At 41.7% G+C, this 19,457-nt stretch overlaps 1 protein-coding gene across 1 annotated transcript in view; it reads right to left on the minus strand.

Moving 5' to 3' along the window:
• ANKFN1 (ankyrin repeat and fibronectin type III domain containing 1) overlaps window positions 1-19,457 on the minus strand; it is a 92,498-nt gene that overhangs the window by 17,943 nt on the left and 55,098 nt on the right. The window contains exons 8-13 of the mRNA XM_073311045.1: window positions 14,515-14,614; window positions 13,152-13,284; window positions 11,842-11,958; window positions 7,473-7,688; window positions 5,315-5,481; window positions 2,868-3,018 (exon numbers count right to left, since the gene is read on the minus strand). Of these exons, the coding sequence (XP_073167146.1) occupies window positions 2,868-3,018; window positions 5,315-5,481; window positions 7,473-7,688; window positions 11,842-11,958; window positions 13,152-13,284; window positions 14,515-14,614 (884 nt within the window). The remainder of the gene's footprint in view (window positions 1-2,867; window positions 3,019-5,314; window positions 5,482-7,472; window positions 7,689-11,841; window positions 11,959-13,151; window positions 13,285-14,514; window positions 14,615-19,457) is intronic.

Below are 19,457 nucleotides of genomic sequence, written 5' to 3' on the forward strand. Positions count from 1 at the left end.
GAAAAGATTTAGCAAGTGCTGCATGAAGGGAAACCGGCACAAATAGTAGTTGGATGAAGGCTGTTGTGTAGCTGCCGTGGAAAACACTGTCTTTGTGTTCTGTATTTGTATGGTGCAGGCTACAAGGGAATCCTGGGCCATGATTGGGTCTCCTAGGTGCTACCACAATACAAATAATAAATAACAACACTTATATACCGTTGTTGAATCCAAAATTAAATTCCTTAATCCACAATTAAGGACCTGATTCAGCCAAGCATTTAAACACATGCTGTAAGGATGTGTTTAAGTGCTTCATTGATTGGAGATGGAGCTCAGCATGTGCTGAAGTGCGTAGTTGAACTGGGGCCTAAGGAACAAATTGAATTCTGACTTACACTCTGCCCAGTCCCCACTGACTTCAGTAGAACTCCATTAGTTTTTTAAAAAGTGAATAATTTGGCATGAGCACTCCAAGTCTGCCTGGGGACCCGGTAGCATGGAGCCCCGTATAGGATTCTGAAATGGGAGGAAGTGGCCGCAAATCTGCAGCATGAGGCACGGGTCACTTGCAGGTTTAAACTAGTGTAAATGGTGAATTCGCTGTAACTTGAAGGCTTTAAACTATGATTTGAGGCCTTCAGTAACTCAGCCAGAGGTTAGGGTCTATTACAGGTGTGGGTAGGTGAGGTTCTGTGGCTTGCAATGTGCAGGAGGTGAGACTAGTTGATCATGATGGTCCCTTCTGACGTTAAAGTTTATGAGAAAGTCTTAATTTTGGATATACTTAGGTCTTATTTGGATTTTGCATTGGCACAGGGTCTGTGTGGGGCCTAAACCCAGCCCTTCAGTATTAATAAAAAAGTTTCATTGAAAAGTTGGACTAGATTTCCATTTACACTAAGGCCACTTTACACCTCTCTGAAGTGTAAACAGCCTTTAAAGCGAGTATACCAATAATGACAGGTTTCAGAGTAACAGCCGTGTTAGTCTGTATTCGCAAAAAGAAAAGGAGTACTTGTGGCATTTTAGAGACTAACCAATTTATCTGAGCCTAAGCTTTCGTGAGCTACAGCTCACTTCATCGGATGCATTCAGTGGAAAATACAGTGAGGAGATTTATATACACACAGAACATGAAAAAATGGGTGTTATCATACACACACTGTAAGGAGAGTGATCACTTAAGTGTGTATGATAACACCCATTTTTTCATGTTCTGTGTGTATATAAATCTCCTCACTGTATTTTCCACAGTATGCATCCGATGAAGTGAGCTGTAGCTCACGAAAGCTCATGCTCAGATAAATTGGTTAGTCTCTAAGGTGCCACAAGTCCTCCTTTTCTTTATACCAATAATATAGTTCCACTGTAAGGCCTCTTTTACATTGCCAGAGCAGGTAAAGTGACCTTCCTGCACATAAGAATTAGGCTTATGGGTTTTAATTTTTTTCTTCCATCACAGCCACATCTTGGCTTCTCTCTTAATCTTTTCTATCCTTTCTCCAGCAACTTCTTTACCTGTTCAGATTTGCTTTATTCTTCAGTTTGCCATACAGCCAGATTCTGATATCCTCACTCACCATGCATTGTATATTGCTATACAAGTAGCGTCACTAAAGTCAGGGCGAATACTTGTGTGAGCAACTGCGCACAAGTGTAAGTAAAGGGTAGGCAATCTGGTCCATCGTGACTGGGCATCTGCTGCTATTTTGGCCAACTCACCAGAGACCTATCGGGGACCTAAAAGAACGAGCAGCTATAGCCTAAGTTAAAGATCCAGAGTCCCTTGCAGGGGCTGTAACAGACCCATATCTCCCATGGCTTGGGCACAGAGGTGGACTGGTAGCGACCACTTACCAGTGGCTTACAATTGGATAAGTGTCTTTTGTTGTATAACCACAGTAAGTTCCTACTTCATGCAGCGTTGTGTGAGTGAAAAATAAATTATAAACACACTATAGGCTTGCTTAATGGCCGATGTGAAATACATTTGTGTTGGGACTTAGTTCAGTTCCAACTAGACAGGTCTCCACTACTACGGCTGGCCCTAATGGGCATTTTTAATGGCAGCATCAGCAGAGGCCAAGGATTGAATGGGCTATGGAGGCTCACCTATGCTCTCACCTCAATGGGTGATATCTCAGTTGACACACTGTGTGAAATCCTGGCCCCAGGGAAGTCAATGGGAGTTTTGCCATTCACTTCAGTGGAGCCAGGATTTCATCCACTGTTTAGGGAAGCTTGCACTGCTCCTGCCTATATTATCCCTATTTAGTGGGTGGAGGATTTCAGTCTCCAGGGCAGTGAGTCTGGAAGACCGGAGCTACATTTTCAGAAGCACCAAATTTCCATTGGATGTAAAAGAATTTAAACTCAATAGTACATGTTGGGCCAAACTTTCAGCTGGCCTTCTTATAAGTGCTTACAATAGCTGCAGATGCAGCCACAGGAATTTGCAAATTCTCCATGGCCATAGGCAAATACATATTTGCCCTTGCAAGTAGGATAAAGGGACACCTTACTGCTTGATGTGTGTGCAAAAGTGCCTGTCTGCTCATGCATGCAGTTGCACAAATACAAAGGCATGTGCCTGCAAATGCAAATGAGGAAGACGACTGAAAAATTGGCCCTGTTGATTGAGTGTTTTAGTCCCATATATTCATATACTCCAGGAAAGCATGCTATCCTAAAGGTGATTTTTACCAGATGATATTCCCAATACACTTAAAATAACCCTAGTTAAATAAACTCTTTCTGATTGCTTTGCTTTTGCAACTCTAACATGTAATCGCTAGTAGAACTATATACAGTTTTTAGATTTCATTCATGTTCCCAAGAATCAGTTGAAAAAAAATAAAGGTGATAAATGTCACAAAGCACAATACCTGTCGCAGAGGTAGATTGATCTGTTTGAGGAGAGCTTTCACTGCCATCTGGAGCTCACAGAAGAACAACTGAGTAGGGCAGTCTGAAGCATGATCCACACTTTCCACCGATTCCAAGCCAGAAAGCATTTGGAGCCATTCCCACTCATTTCTGTATGTTGAGTCGAGTTAAAATTAGAAATATAACAAAAGTTCAGTGCACAAGGAAGAATTTACAGTATGTGCATTTGGGATCGGTTGAGGGTTTAATCCTAAAATAGTCAAATGTTCTAAAATGATGCAGTCCTGCTTGTTTGTGGTTAAAAAACCTAAAAAACCTAAAACAGTTTTCTGTTTAATTTTTCTAGCACGTGTACATCAAGCTGACCCATTCCTTGCTAACATCTGAAAATCGACTGCCTTTGAAATATTTCAGCAAGATTTTTTCTTGGAGAAGAACTCCATTCCATGTCCTTTAAAACATACGTTGGTCTACAGCTGCTTTTACTGACGAGTTCAATGTCTGATCAGCTGCAGACATCTCCTATACTGAATGCAGCCAATGAACTGGATTCAGCTCTAGAGCAGATGAGCATAGGAATGGCACTACTGGATCAAACCCATAGTCCATCTAGTCCAGTATCCTATCTCTAACAGCGTCCAGCATTGGATGCTTCAGGAGAAGGTGCAAGAAACCCCACAATAGGCAGGCATGGGGCAATCTGCCCCATATGAAGGTCTGAACCTAATTCCTAATAGTAGAGATTGTTTTAAACCCTGAGACGTGAGGTTTTGCATCCCTTCCAAAACTGTTATTAAGAGATCCAAGAAAACACCAACCAGCAGCTCATCTTCACAAGAATCAGAAAGAAGCACTGGATATATTTGGTACATGTACCCTGGATGCCAACACCATCTCCCACATGAAGCTGTCAAGTGCAAACCATCTGGTGTGAGGAAACGAGGATGCCCAAGAGATGCTTTAAGAAGAACCCTTAGAATTAGGCAGAATAGTCAAGCTCCACACCACAGAGCAGATGGAAGCAATAGCAAATGACAGAGGGGAATAGAGGATACTAGTTTCTGCCCTGTTTACCAAGGGAAGGATGTAATGTAATGTAAAACTGTTGTTAGTATTAACTATTACAATGCTGGATGGTCTTGTTATCCATATTAATGTCCAGCCCATATTTGAATCTTGCCAAGTTCTTGGCTGGTTGATGGAACCATGTGGGCTAACAAACAAACAAAACAAACAGAGGAAGAAAGAAAATGCACTGATGCACTGCCCCAGGGGTGAGGACTGTGGAGACAGAACCAGGAAGAATGTGTTGACCCAACAGAGAGCACATCCAGAGCTGACAGCATTTGAACAAATGTGTTTTTTCAATCATCATCTATTTTATCGTTTAGGGGCAGGAGGGAGTTACAAACAAGGTATCACAGATCAGAGTATATTTTAAACTGACTTAACACCCTCTTAGGCCCTGATCATTCCCCCACTGAAGGTCAATGAGGAGACTCCCATTGGATCAGGCCTTTCGGTCCAGATCCTACCATCAGAGTCATGTTGGAGGACCCAGGCAGAGCCCCAGGATTGGGGTCTTTGGGCCTGAGCCATATCCCAGTGAAACCGATGGGATTTTCAACCAGTACGGGCTTTGGATCAGGCCCTCTGTATACCAGATAGATGGACGTAAGCATGTGCACATTTGAGATCAATATGGAGCTCTATGATACGCAGCTTGTGCCAAACTTAGTTGACAATTATACCTGCTCAACCAACAATAGATTCAGTGGGATTATGACTGAGAGTAGAATTTAGCTCTAAATGTTAACAAGTAACGTGATAGATGGTCGATAAGGGGTATACAGTAGAATTCATAAACTAAATAAATATTATATTCCAAGGGCTCTGCAAGGTGGTGAGTGCTCTGGTCCTGAACCAGCAAAGCACTTAAGCACATGCTTATCTTTACGTGGGTGTGCAGTCCTCCTGACTTCAATGTCTCAGTGCCTAAATTTCTTGTTATCTCAGGGCCAGTGTGCTCAATGTTTTGTAGGTTGCAAACCTCTGAGTTCACTTTACTCCTCTTTATTCAATGTGATGCAATTATTGACAGTACTGTTGTGACTATCAGCATTAATTATTAGTTATCTGCATCTTCTGTTTCTATTTATATAGTAGGTTTCAGAGTAGCAGCCGTGTTAGTCTGTATCCGCAAAAAGAAAAGGAGTTTTTCCACTGAATGCATCCGATGAAGTGAGCTGTAGCTCACGAAAGCTTATGCTCAAATAAATTGGTTAGTCTCTAAGGTGCCACAAGTCCTCCTTTTCTTTCTATTTATATGGTAGATTTCATATTTGGTGCCACATAAACCAAACATATTTTCACACACTTGGCACTTGAGTTTCCAAGTTTGATCAACTGTCTTAAACTAATGAGTATTTAAAAAAAAATCACTTACTTGGAAACATTGCTGTTGTCTCGGATTTTAACATGACACAGAATGTTGGGCAGCTTTTGCAGTACAAGGACTTTGATTTGATCTACAGAGCTGCAGAGTTTCAGGTAACCCAGATACAAGCCAGGAGGGAGGCGCTGCTGGCTTCTTTTGTGGTAGAAAAGTGTTTCCTGTTCGAACAGAAACATTCCTACATATAAATGCCCGTTTTCCCCCAGATAAGAAGAGAGATCTGCTAATGCTTTTATAGCAGGTCTTTTGCTTTAAGAGTGTCCTGAATCCAGAAAAACATGTAAGCACATGCTTAACTCTCGGCACAGCCACAATCCTCTTGCAGTTAGGAATGTTAAGCTTGATGCACTGAGGCTACTCGTGCTTAAAGTTAAGCATGTGCTTAAATGTTTTGGTGGATCAGGTGCTCAGAGTGCTCAGCACCTTGTAGGAGTCATCTGTAAAACAATAACTATCCAAAAATAAGAAGCATGTTGCAGTCCTAAAGCAAAATTCTCCTCTCTGATCTGTGCTCCGGGCTCTTTTATGCACAGTGTAAGTCGCCAGTGAACTCCTTCTACAGTTACTAACATCAATGAGGAGTTTTCTGTGTGCACCAGGTTGTCAAGTATAGTACCAAAGTAAAATGTATTGTCAAATGAATTACTACATTTTCAACACAATGAACTTTACCATCAAAAAGAGCCTGGAAAGGACTGGCACCGATGTTCTCTTTGCTGTAGCTAGCAGACATTAACCGGGCTATGTATAGCATTCCCCAAAGACTACCTTAATAAATGAAGTTGACGGCCATCCTGAGTAATGTGTCCCTCTGCAATGAGTAAGGATTAAGCCACCTGGCCCTCTGCCTTCACCCTTGGAACCATCACATTATTTGCCAGTGCTATGCTTGGCTCTAACTAGTGCAATTAGATCTTCATTTTCATGAGCACTTCATGAACAAAATACCCGCCTGATGATTCAACATGTAATACAAGAAAGGGAGGGCATTACACAGGAATGTGCAAACCATTAGGGGGAAATTTTTCCACTAGGATCTCTGTGGAAACCTGATCGGACCTGTATTTTGTGTTTCCTGATATAAAACTTTTGCCCAGATTGGGATTTTTTGCACCTGTGAGACATATTTTATATAGTACGTCGAGCACCAGATCAAGTATATTTTATTGTCATTTGGAAATCTTTTAATTTACCCCAAACCTTGCAATGTGTACATATGATTACCCATCAGCTTCTGGTGCACAAAAGCACACAGTCACCACCCAAGAAAATGACCATAAATCACAATTAGCCACAGTAGTCAATATCTAGCTGAAGTGACCCAAGACAGAGCTAAGACAATAACTTGTCTGGAAGTATTTCCAATGAGGAGGTGATCCCTAGGTTTAGAGAGAAGAGATATTGATAAATCGTTCTGTAGGATATATCCTGCTGTCACTTACACACAACTTCTCTTGACTTCAATATGAGTTATGTGCATGAGACAACAGAAGGATGTGACTTTAATAGACACAGTTCTGCAAGGTACAGAGCACCTGCAACTCACAGATGTTAAATGGGAGTTGGGGGTGCTCTTCACCTTGCAGGATCACTCCAATATCTTGGCGTCATTCCACCACTGAAGTCCACTGGGAATTTGACGTAAAAACAGATGGGAGGATATGGTCTGTAGATAATTCAATGGGAGCTGATTTCATTGGGAGTTGAGGGCCCTCAGCAACTCCCAGAAACTTGAATTTGTCTGGGTTCAAAAATAAAACCTGGTTTTAGTGATCAATCTCTGATGGAAAAATCATATAGTCTATAATAGAAAATGGTAGCTTCTCTATAGCTGTTCAGAGCCATCCTATAAGAGAGAATTACATCCCTTGCTATACAATTCTACAGCATGGTTCCAAAAACCTACAGAAAATATATCAGTCTCCTTTATATACTATAGGTCTTTAAAGTCATTTCTATAGAATCTTATTAGTTTTATTCATATTAAGAGCTCAATCCAATGCCCATTGAAGGCAATGGAAGACTTTACTCTCAATGGGAGCCTTTCCATGCATTGTAATGGGCATTGGATCAGGGTCTAAAACCTGTAAGACTTTTCCATAAAGCATGCTCACAGTCACAGGCTTTTAAAAATTAATAAAAGTGCTACCTGGATTGTTATGAGCAAGATGTCTAATGCCGTTGGCTCCTCGGGAGTTGAAAGGGATTTTCTCTGGCTTTGTAGCTTGGATATTTGCATCCATTTGCCATTAAAAAATGAATAGAGAGTCTCTACTTCTCTTATCGTAACTATCAGGATATTGCCATGTCTGTCCTTGATCGGCTCGTAATAAACTCTGCCTAAGTTGTGAGTTCCCAGCAAGTTCTAGAAAGGAAGCAGATTACAAAGGACAATATTAGCCATTACACATCAGGAGGGTGACATTTCCGGCGTAGGCCTAGCTCTGTTCCCACTGAACTCAATGAGTGTTTTGCCACTGACCTCAGGAGGAGCTGGTTAGGCCAATGCAAAGCACTTCTGCTATTTCAACCCTATGTCCAACATCATTCAGCGCAATCAGAGAAAATTCTGCCCTGGGTTGCATGTGTGAGAATTGCATTGTAGAATTTGGGGGCAATTCCTCAGCTGGTGTAGACAGAGGTTACTGGTAAATATCAATCTGATCATTATGACAAAAGGTCTTTTTAAAAGACCAAATTGCAATGTGATTTACATACACAACCTAGGGCAGAATTTTTTTTCTAGTTGCATCAAGGTCTGTGAATATAGGGTGGGATTTTCAAAAGCACTCAGTGTTGGCCTAACTCTGCTCCCATTGACTTCAATGGAATCAAGCTGATTTATATTGACTGAAGATCTGCATACACATTCCAACCTATCCAGGTCTGATTGTGGGATACAATGGGTGTCAAAGATGCTGTACAAGGGACACCAAAATGACTGATTCTGGAAACTTAAAATGCTGTTGAACTCCCTCCTTTAGGGTCAGTCACTTTCTATAAATTCAGGTTCATTATTTTTTCTGATGTAATTTATTTCCAGCAGTAAAAGTGAGGGGACACCAAATATGTGCGGAATGCAGGTCAGGTAAATCTGGGACTAAAATGAGTGATGTCTCTTGACAAGAGGGACTTTTGAGAGGTATTGATCCGCCCCTTTTATTTTGAAAACCAAAAATGTGCTAGACAAAAACAGCAGAGACCCTAACAATCTGCCAGGCCAAAATTTTTCTGGCAAAATATCTGAAGATTAAATAAATTTATTAAAAAGAACAAAACTAACCTCTGTCAAAATCCCTTTCCCCACATAGGAAGAATCAGCCTGTCGATGTGAGCACACTGACTTCAGTGACCAGCCACTGAAGAGGTTCCCAGATGTCTTAAAGAAAAATGCCTAACATTTAAAATATGCTCATGACTTTCGGAGTTTTCAAGAGATCTACAGTAAGCTGGTAAGGGGTGGAGATTGTTTAAAAGGAAAAACTCAATTGACAATGTAGCACATTGTACATATAGGAAAGTATGTAGCTGTACTTTAACTTAATGACATTCTGCACTGATAGATTACCCTGAGTTGATTTATCTGCACTTAGCAGGCACTATTTACTTATAATCTGTATTATTAAATTGTTTATAAACTAAGCACTCAAGGTAGTCAGTACAGTGGCTGTCATTTATAAGTAGCTTTAAGTAGCTATTTTAGTTTTATGTAGCCCTCTCTAGGGCATACTGGAGAAGGCTATGTTGCCACATGCTCTTCTTTTTTGCTGCCTGTAAAGATTAGCCTCCTAACCCTACCAGCATGGCAGGGGGTAGATTTTGCAGTATGTACTGGCATATGTGTCTAGGAAGGGGATGGGAGACAGTACACTAGCCAGAAGCTGGTCATATATTTGCCATTTTTAATTAAACCTGTTGTAATGGGATTATTGACAGCACTAGATTCTGAACTGAATTCCAGCAGACAGAATGGAAGAGCCTATGATGACTCAAGAACATATTGCTAGTACACAAGCAAAAAACATTTCTGAGCCTCCCCCCGCGGTGTGGCATTCTATCACTTATGTTTTGTTTGCTCTAGTTGTCTAATGGTAGCAGCAGGCAAAATTACAATCCCCAGTCTCTTTGAGTCCACTGATCCAGTCCCTTACCAGCTGTGTTGTCACTGATTTCTCCCACTCTGTCCTAAGTTCCTATGGAGTCAGTCTGTTAAACAGCCTCAATAAAGTTTATTCAACTGTATAAACTTTATTGAGACCCTTCCTGGGTAGATTCCATTAGACCACATACTGCTAAAGGTTGGCAGATTGGTGACAGTCCTATGTTCATCAGGGGACCAAACTGATAGAACAAATGTTTAGGATGATAAATTTGCCAAAAAAACCACCAGAGCAGTATACCACAGGGACAAACACACCATCTTTCTATGCTTCCAGCTCTTCTCTTATAACTGCTGCTAGCAAATCGAATGCAATGTGCCCAATATCTTGGGTATCTCAAAATACAGTCTCTGTACATTTACAAAGAGTATTAACAACAATGGTCTGTTAAAGACAATCTGCGCAGGCAAAATTAAACTCAGCTCAGCATAGGAATGTGTGCCACAGAAACCAAGCTCGCTGCTCTATATGGAGGCATTCAGCAAATATGGTGAAATCTGTGAAGTGACCACTCAAAGCTCTGACAAGCATCTATTGCTTAAAATAGGTGGTTCTATAATAAGGGGTATGTCTACACTTCAAGCTGGGGGGATGCAGGGCGGTCCCAGCTCAAGGAGACATACTCGTGCTAGCTCTCATCAAGCTAACATAGTAGCTGTGGGGGCATGAGCTGCAGAACAGGCTGGCTTTCCTGAGTACACACCTAGGGTCACGAACAGGTACATACTCGGTGTGGCTAGCCCATCCTGCCACTCACATCGCCATGGCTATTTTTAGCACAGTAGCTTGATGAGAACTCCTGCAAGTTTTCAACTTGAGCTGGGGCTCACATCCCCTCCTCGATTGGTGCAGTCATAGCCGAAGAGGGAGCAGACGTGTACTCCAGACATTTGCAGATATTTTGGGTCTACCTCCCAAGACAGGTGGCTGCCTGGGAAGGCTGGTCTCGGGCACAGCTTTCATTGTAGATAAATAAAAAACTAATATAAAGATATTCCTAATATGCCCACATCGCTAGTTTGTCACTAGGTGCCAGAATATCATGGATACCATAAAACTCCGTTTTTGACGTGATCTGGAATAGGAATAAGAGTGGTCTTGTAGTGACACACCAGCTGGGACTCAGGCAAGCTGGGTTCCTTCCATGGCTCTGCTCTAGATTTTCTGGGTAACTTTGAGCAAGTCATTTAAAAAAAAAACAAAAAAACCAAAACCAAAACCCCTCTGTGCCTCAGTTTCCCTATCTGTAAAATGAACTAAATACATTAATGTTTGATTTAGTTGGGGATTGGTCCTGCTTTGAGCAGGGGGTTGGACTAGATGACCTCCTGAGGTCCCTTCCAACCCTGATAATTCTAATGTCCTGGTGATTGGGATGGGGGGGCATAGAAATACTCAGATAGATTGACAGCTCTGGTGTATAAAGGCCCCAGGTAAGTCATTTATTTCACCATGCAGTTTCCTGAGATCTAGGATTATTATCATTATCAATAATTATTTGCATCTAAAGACCACAACTGAGAAAGGGGCCCCATTGTGTTAGGCACCCTATGTACGCATGACACTCCGCCCTCCCCAGAGAGTTTACAGTCTACATACACAAATCACACCAAAGGTGGGGAAAAGGAAGTGTTATTAATGTGTCTGATCAATTTTTCTTTGACAATCTCTATTCAATTCTGTAAGCCTATAGCCAGGAAGGATGGTCTTGTGGTTACACCACTGACCTGTGACTCTGGAGAGCTAAATTCAATTGCCACCACAGACTTCATATGTAACTGTGGGCTTCCATTGACATGTGATGGAATTTCTGTCTGTAAATGAGTATAATAATGCACCCAAACTTTTGTCTGCCATGTCATTTTTGACTACAAGTTCTCTGGGGCAGGGGCTGTCTCTTCCTGTGTGTGTGCCCAGCACCTTCCACAAAGGGGCTCTAATCTTGCTTGAGGCCTATAAGTGCTACAGTAATACAAATAACGGTAATATAAAGGTCTTTTCCATATGAAGCATCTTGGCCTTTGAGTAATATATCTCAGGGTTATGATTGCTGCTCTCTTTCTGTGTGTCCCCGACCTGCAAAATCTTGGACGTATTTGGGATATTTATTTGCTGCATTATGTTTGTTTCTTTTTCTGTTATTGTTTCTCCTTCCCCCTCGCTTCCTAGGGTTTACTTTTTACCTGACCACTCTTTTCCAGCAGGAGATATAGGTGCAGCAGCTCACTTCACAGCAGATGGTAATACTACTCCCAAGGACGAGCCCGTGGGGAGTGCTAAGGCAGAGAACAGCTGGTAGCACCTTTCCTCAGAGACCATGAATGAAATTAACGACTGAAAATATGCAGTGCAACTAACCTGTAACTGTGCAGTTGCTGAGACCATCTTTTGCCTGGCTTGAAGTGCTGTTGATGAGGACATGGATATGGACATATTCTGCCTCAGCCATCTGATATCATCCCACATACAAGACAGCTGCAAAATATATGTCACAGTTCAATCCCCTTTGTTCTCAGTGCTTGAAAAGCCGGCAGCAAAAATAAAAGCATATTTGGCTTTGGAAAAATCAGTAGCTATTGTTCATTTTGAGTTTCTGTGGGTGGTACTAAAGCAGAGAGTTACTGACTGGAGAGAAAGAGAGAGCGCGCCTTAGAAAAAGATCCCATATCTAGCTACAGAGAGAGCGAGCATTTCATAAACAGCATGCACCTATCCCGGTTCATCTGTGGATCTTCATGTAAGATTGATTCAGTGTCCACTTGGGTTAAAAAATAATGTGAAGATGTCTTTAATCCTGGACAATCAAAACACCAGCCCTTGAAACTTCTGGTCCGTGGTTAATGTTCTTTAACTCCTTCCTTCTTTCCCCAGAAGCCCTTAAATAACAGTAACTGGAAAACTGGAAGCCCTTAAATAACAGTAACTGGTCATGTGGGATTAGACATCTCAGTGAATGAATTCTGCTTTGGCCAGTGCCTTCCATGCCCATCAATGGGTTAGGCAGGATTTATCCCTTAAAAATGTTAGAAGGAAAAATAATTAACCCAAGCAAAAAGTACTGTGCTCAGGACCGGCTCTAGGCACCAGCAAAGCAAGCACGTGCTTAGGGCGGCACATTTCCAGGGGCGGCCTTCCGGCCACCCTTTCTTTTCGGGGCAGTTGTGCTCTCTGAGCTGCGCCCCTTAGACGGGGTGAGGGCGCCGCGCCCCCGGCTGCAGAGGGAAGGGGAAGCCCCAGCTCCGGGATGCTGAGCTGCCAGGGCCCTGCCGCTACCTGGGGAGGAGAGGCCGAGTCCTGCCGGGGAGCCGGGGCTGCGCCCCCTCATCTGCGCCCTGGCTGCTGCGCTGCCTTGTGCCACCCCTTATATCGGGGCTTCTCTGCGCGGCCGGGCGGGGGAGGGGGCCAAGCCCCTGCAGGCGCTGGGAGAAGGTGACATCACTCCCTCCGCTTCCAGCGCCGCCTGCGAGCCCCAGCCCCACCTGAGCTTGGGGTGGAACTTTTTTTTCCGTGGGGCGACAGAAAACCTAGAGCCGGCCCTGACTGTGCTTCATCACTTAGCTTCTTCACTCCTGTCAAGTTTTGTTCCGGAAATATACTAAGGTCGGAGCAATTTCTGGTACAGACCACTCATTGAGAGTCACTATGTGAAATTAGATGCCTGTTGTTACCTTTGTGAACCACAGAAAATCCTGCATAATGGAACTGGTGTGAGAGTCATCAATTTCCACAATGGGGATTTGATCTTCATTGGTTACTAACAGGTTGTCTTTGTAATAAAATATGACAGCTATGTAGAGTCCACTGAAAGGAAGAAAGACAAACAAGAAAGCGAGCAATCAGAGTCTCAATAGCTGTCTAAATCAGCACCAAGTGTCCTGGATAGGCAAAGACACATAGATCCATAGATTCTAAGGTCAGAAGGGACACTTTTGATAATCTAGTCTGACCTCTTGCGTAACACAGGCCATAGAACTTCAGCCAGTGATTCCTGCAAAATGGTCACAGGAAATGTATCGCTCCAAACAAAAGAAACTACCACAATGTCGTTATCTAGGACTCTGATCTGCACGGCTTGCTCAAGTAAAACAACCCGTTGACATCCATTTCAGCGGGATTTTTGCCTGAGTAAATGGTGGATGATTGGGGTCATTATGTTTTCTGAAATCATGAAATGTTAGTATTTTGTACAAATAATGGGTCAAGTTCTGCTCATTTCTACACCAGTGTAAATCTGGAGTAAATCCACTCAAATCAACAGGGCTATTATGGATTTACATAAATGTTCCAGAGTATAATTTGGCCAGCATATCTGCAAAACTGGTCATAGAAATCATTCCTTTCAATATTTACTCTTGTAATTAGTGACATAAACCAGTCGCTTTAGGGAATTTAAAGACCCCAGAGAGCACTTTTGGAAGAATCAAAACTCTTATCAAAACACAAAGAAGAAAAAGCAAACGGAACGCTCTTGGTGATGAAAGAAGTAGTAATCCAGTGTGGGCAACTTTCATTTACTGAAACCAAACCATCAAGGCTCAGTGCTGCCTGGGTCACCAAGGTCGCAGAACTAGCTAAAAATATTAGGGACCTCTCAGGTGGGTTGCTTGCTGGTGAAGGGGTATTATAAATATACGTAAGCAGGCTGTCAACACCCTACATTTTATGTCATAAACAAACGAAATTCCACTACTGAGCAGCAACAAAACCAGCATGTCAAAAACATTTAAATCACAGCATTGTGGTTTTGCGTGCAAAGTTCCATGATGTTATAAGTCCGCCGCCAGCAAGACAATGGCAAGATTCCCATTGACTTCAGTGGGTGCTGGCTCAGGCTCAATGAGCCTCATTTTCCACTCAGCCACCCCTGTTTTTTATACCTTCATGGACTTCACCACGGTTATGTCTGATTTATGGCAATTTAAGCCACAGGAGAACGTGTCCATAGCTATGTCTGAGTTGCGGTCTTTTGGGTGTCTAAGCTCCCATTTGTAGCTAAATTGGCATTTTGGGAAAATGAAATATATGACAAACCGTTTCAGAGTCTTCACAAACTTGTTTGAAGAATGGAAAAGATGCTTCAGGCTCCTGGAGACTGATTGCTTGCGACCAGCATTCTGTAGTTTAGAACTTTCTAAAATGGAAAATAAAAACCAACAAAAAAATCAGAGTGTGACTTTAAGGTTACAGGAAAATATAAAGAAAATTTGTGTCTTCCCATCTCATTACTTTCAGTATGTTTATGCTTATCCACAGACAAGCATTTCAAGAATGCACCCCTTTTCCTTACGTGTTCATGCTGTCGGTGATCAGGAAGATTAAAATGATCTCCTAATGCCAATGAAATCTGGAAAAAAATCTTGTTAGTTTGCTCCCAAGCAAGGACAGGCCTGAATCAATGTCTTGGATCTTGAGCTTTATGCCATTCAAAATCTGGTTCTGAATTTTGCAAATGGTCCCTATAATTATAATGGATGGAAACAAAGCTCCAGATCTGAATGCCCTTGAATTTTATGATGCTTGAAGTCATGTTCCAAATTTTGTGACTTGAGCCCATCTATACTCTCAAGCTCCTAGTAATGGAACAATTGATCTCCTTGTTTTGGTTTTAAACACTTAGAAAGGAGGGATGAGACTTACAAAAGCAATGTCAGGCATTAACATTTTGGTGACATCAATAAAAGATTAAATAAGACAGCGTAAGTGTCTACATGAATACTTAGTTCGTGGCAAGCTGAGGTGTAAATCTACCTTACTGTGTGTCTGACTGTAAACGCGTGATGGGTGGATCAGATCTGATAACAGAAGAAATCACCCTTTTCAGAGGTTCTAAAAAATTTGGTTAATGTTTTATTGGTTACATCGCTTTTAGCTTTCTTGAGTCTCTGCTAAAATAGTGTTCTGAGGGCCTGATCCGATTTCCTTTGAAGCCAATAAAAAGACTCCCAATGGGAGTTGGGGGGAACTGTTATGAGAGTGCTCTACAAAAGATATATGTAAATAGTTTTTAGAGGATGTGCCAGTAAATAGCACTCAAGAACTTGCAGCACTGTGCACAGGTTTTGTACAACCAGTAAAAGTCACTGTTGTGCTTTGCAAATCGCTTTTGGTGTATAGTTTTTTACATGCAGCTCTCAAGAGGAGCAGGCTTTCAAAACTGGTTTTACACTGATGAAACTCCATTGACTTCAACGGAGTCACTTCTATTTAACACTGGCGTCAAAGAGAGGAGAACCAGTCCGAGAGAGACAAGTCTCATGGTATTTCTGGCTGATCTGGAAAGAAAGAAGGGTAATTGTGTGAAATTACAGTTCAGTTTTAAAAGGCCAAGATGTTCTCATTGATTAGATGAAGTCTGGATAAGCATCTGGACTGAACCTCCAATACATCTGTAGGTTAACCTTTCTGTTTCGGAAAAGCTTATTATTCTGCCAGCTCTTTGCCGAAAACTGTTTGTTGCATGTTGCTAATCAGTCTCCTTGGATATTCTCAGGGTAACATATTTTCCTCGTGCCTCTAATGCTCAATAGAAGGTGTCTGACTGTGGCTCCTTAACAAGTTCTAAGTCTGAACATTTAAATTTGTTCCTGTCAATACCCCATCTGTGGAAGTACTCAACATATTTTAAAATGATGAATAAATTTGCACCGTAATTTGCACATTGAAGACCACAGAAAGAAGATACATTGTTAGCATAATTATTGCTCTGCCGAACAGCAAACACAAAGAGAACAAGTGAGGTGAATTTATTATGCAATGATACAGTTCAGAGATGGGAAAAACTTATTAGGTCATCAAATCCATACTCTTTCCAGTGCAAAACTCTTCTCAATTGTATTGTCTCTAGTGCTTTGTCTGGTCTAGTTTTAGATGTCTCAAGCTAAGTTCTTCCTTGGAAGATTATTCCTTTTATCATTATTTATTATTTACTAATTGTATTTTATTAGTGCATAGAGACCTCAATCAGATCATACCTCCATTGGGCCAGGCTCTGCAAAGACACAGGGCCAGATACTGCCCCCTTTACTTATGCTGAGTAGCTGTTTTCTACACAAGTATTCTCATTGATTTGAATGGGACTACATCGGTAGTAAGCTGCTACTCACCATGAGTACAGGTAGCAAAATCTGTCCCACACTGTAAAACAATCTCGTCTCCAAAGAATTTATGGATGGGGTTTTCAAAAATAGCCAGTATTAGGGTTGGCTGGAAAACAAGAATTCCGCTGTGTGAAAAAAATTGAGGCTTTTGCATTTATTTTTGCTCTCTCTTCTGCCTGATTTTGAGCAGGAATTTGAACCCGGGGCTCCCACATCCCAGCTAAGTCCCTAACCACTGAGTTAATGGATATTCAAGGGTAGGCTTGTTCATCCCTCGCTCTCTCTCCTTCCTTCCGCCAACCCCTCTTCTCACTCTCCCATTTTGACCAGAAATTCCAACATGGGCCTGAGAAAACTTCCTGACAAACATTTCATCAACACCTATACGTTTCTGCAAAAAGTTTCAGTTTTGACAAATTTGGCATTTTCTGACCAGAAAAAAATGCGTCGTTGAAAAATTCCCAACTGGCTCGACTCAGCATTAGTGTATCACGGCTCCCATTGAAATCAGTGACAGCAGAGTTAGGCCGACATTAAGTTGCTTTTAAACATCTCAGCGTACAGTCTTAGAGACAAGAGGCAACAGGTGGAGGGAAGATAGGTGAAGAATAATCTGAGCAATAATTTCACAACTAGGTCTCCCATAATGTAATGTTTTCTTATTCTTTGTATTGCAGTAGCAACTAGAGGCCCAAACTTGCTCGGCACTGCAATTAAGAGTTGGTTCTAGCCCCAAAGAGTTTACAATCTACAGAGTCAAGACAAAGGAAGGATTATTATCCCTGTTTTACAGAGAATGAGAAACTGAGGCAGAGAGAGATTAAATGAGTGGCTCAAGGAAAGCCAGGCATTGAAGCCTGTCTCCCATGCCAGTGCCTTAACTAGGGCTATTCCTTCTCTCATGCCCTCTCTAGATCCTTTCTCCGACGTTCATCTTCAATTTACTTTTCCTTAATTTTACCCCATTACTCTAAGTAACACCCCTGACTCCTTCTTCAGTGTTTACATCCTTCAAATACTGGTTCTGCCTTCTCCCCGCCCCCTGGAGAACGACAGTACTTGGAAAACATTCTCATGGATCATTATTACTGCCAAGTGAGTGTATGTCAGTGTATCTCCATAATGTAAACCAAACACTGTGTTAAAGCTCATGGATCATGCTTCCTTTCCTCCTTGACTAAAACCAGTTTAGCAATACCATTTCCATCCTAATTATGTAAATTAGATTCTCTCCTGTGTATGCGGGAGCTGAGTTGCTACAGGCAAAGCAACATAACTCCACATAAAATGCCCAGAGATTATAGCACTGAAATAATAGGGAACATTTAAAGTGAGCACACATGCTATTGGGCTATTCAGTGGTTTGGATTCAGTCCACAGCTTCTTAGATGCCAACAGCAAAAGAAATAATGTAAAGCTACATAAAAGACTGTAAACTTTCCCACATTGTTGTTCGCTTTTGTTTTACAATCTTCTGTAAGTAGAAGCCAGCAATGTGGAGCTGGGATTAGAGGATAATTTGAATCCAGAGGAAATGGAATTTTAATAGTCTGTTATTTAATTAACTAATAAATAACATGGAGTGCCCCTACTAGTAAAATATCAGTAGCAGCAGAGCAAGTCAACATTAATAAATGATAAGACAACCACGCTATGAGCTCACTTAACAAAAGCCTTAGCACAAACATTTACTGGCAGAAATTAGGGAATTGCTAGTGATTAGATTGAGATCAGAAACATTTAAACTTGGATTGTGCTAAGCAATTAACCACCAATGTAAATTTATAACGGGGCAGTTTCTCTTTCTTTAGGCAGGATGTCTAACTGTTTCTTTGCTGTCCACTAAATAATGGAAAATGCAACTGATATTTAAAAAAAGCAACACACATAGAGTTGTGGAGGGATAAGAGCAAAATTGCACCCAGGCTTCCAGTGTACAATAATCATGGCACCAGTCTCTAAAAGAATCTCTGTTACTTTGTCTCTTCTGTTTTCCTGACAAGGAAGAACATTTGGATGGAAAGGGTCTGCTTGTCTATCATCCCATCACTGCAGAAGCAAGTACCTCTCTCACAACTGGTGTAAATGAGAAGTAACTCCTTTGATGTTGATGGAATTACACCAGCGTCAGATTGTTATTAGAGGAGACTCCAACCCAATTAGGCCAGGGGTTTCCATAGAAGTTACATTCATTCAGAGTGAAATTCAACCATGAAGCGGGTCAGCACAAGTCCTATTCAGGACTCAGAGCCCACTTACCTCTGTTTGAGGGCATAAGCAGTGCCTAGCCTTTGTGCTGACTTGGCACATGGGGCTGAAATTCACCCTGCGTGAAAATGGATCCAGTGGCTGGAAGCTGAAGTGAGACAAATTCAGACTAGAAAAAAAGGCGTACATTTTTAACAGTGAGAGCAATTAACCACTGGAACAACTTGCCTAAGAATGTGGTGGCTTCTCCATCACCTCAAGCCTTTGTAACAAGACTGGATGTCTTTCTACAAGAGATGCTCTAGCTCAAAGAGAAGTTATGGGCTTGGTGCAGAAATGACTGAGTGAGGTTCTCTGGCCTGAGTTATACCAGAAGTTCAGACTGGATGGTCATCATGGTCTCTTCTGGCTTTATAATCTATGGATAGTTTTGTGCGTTGTTTTCAACCCATGGCATTATGAAAGCCCCCTCAGGCCTGGTATTTCATATTCACGCTAAACATTTAGTTCAAGCTAAAAACTTTTAAAATATGATGCACTATGAAATCAGAGCCCCCTCCGACCCCTTTGCTAAATGAAAAGAATGGGTTCTGCTGCTTATGAAAGAAATTACTACTAAAATATTTTTAAAAATTAACCTCTGACTTGTCCAGTAAAATATATTTACAA

The sequence above is a fragment of the Lepidochelys kempii genome, chromosome 14 (assembly GCF_965140265.1).
Source record: "Lepidochelys kempii isolate rLepKem1 chromosome 14, rLepKem1.hap2, whole genome shotgun sequence".
Classification (NCBI taxonomy): domain Eukaryota; kingdom Metazoa; phylum Chordata; order Testudines; family Cheloniidae; genus Lepidochelys; species Lepidochelys kempii.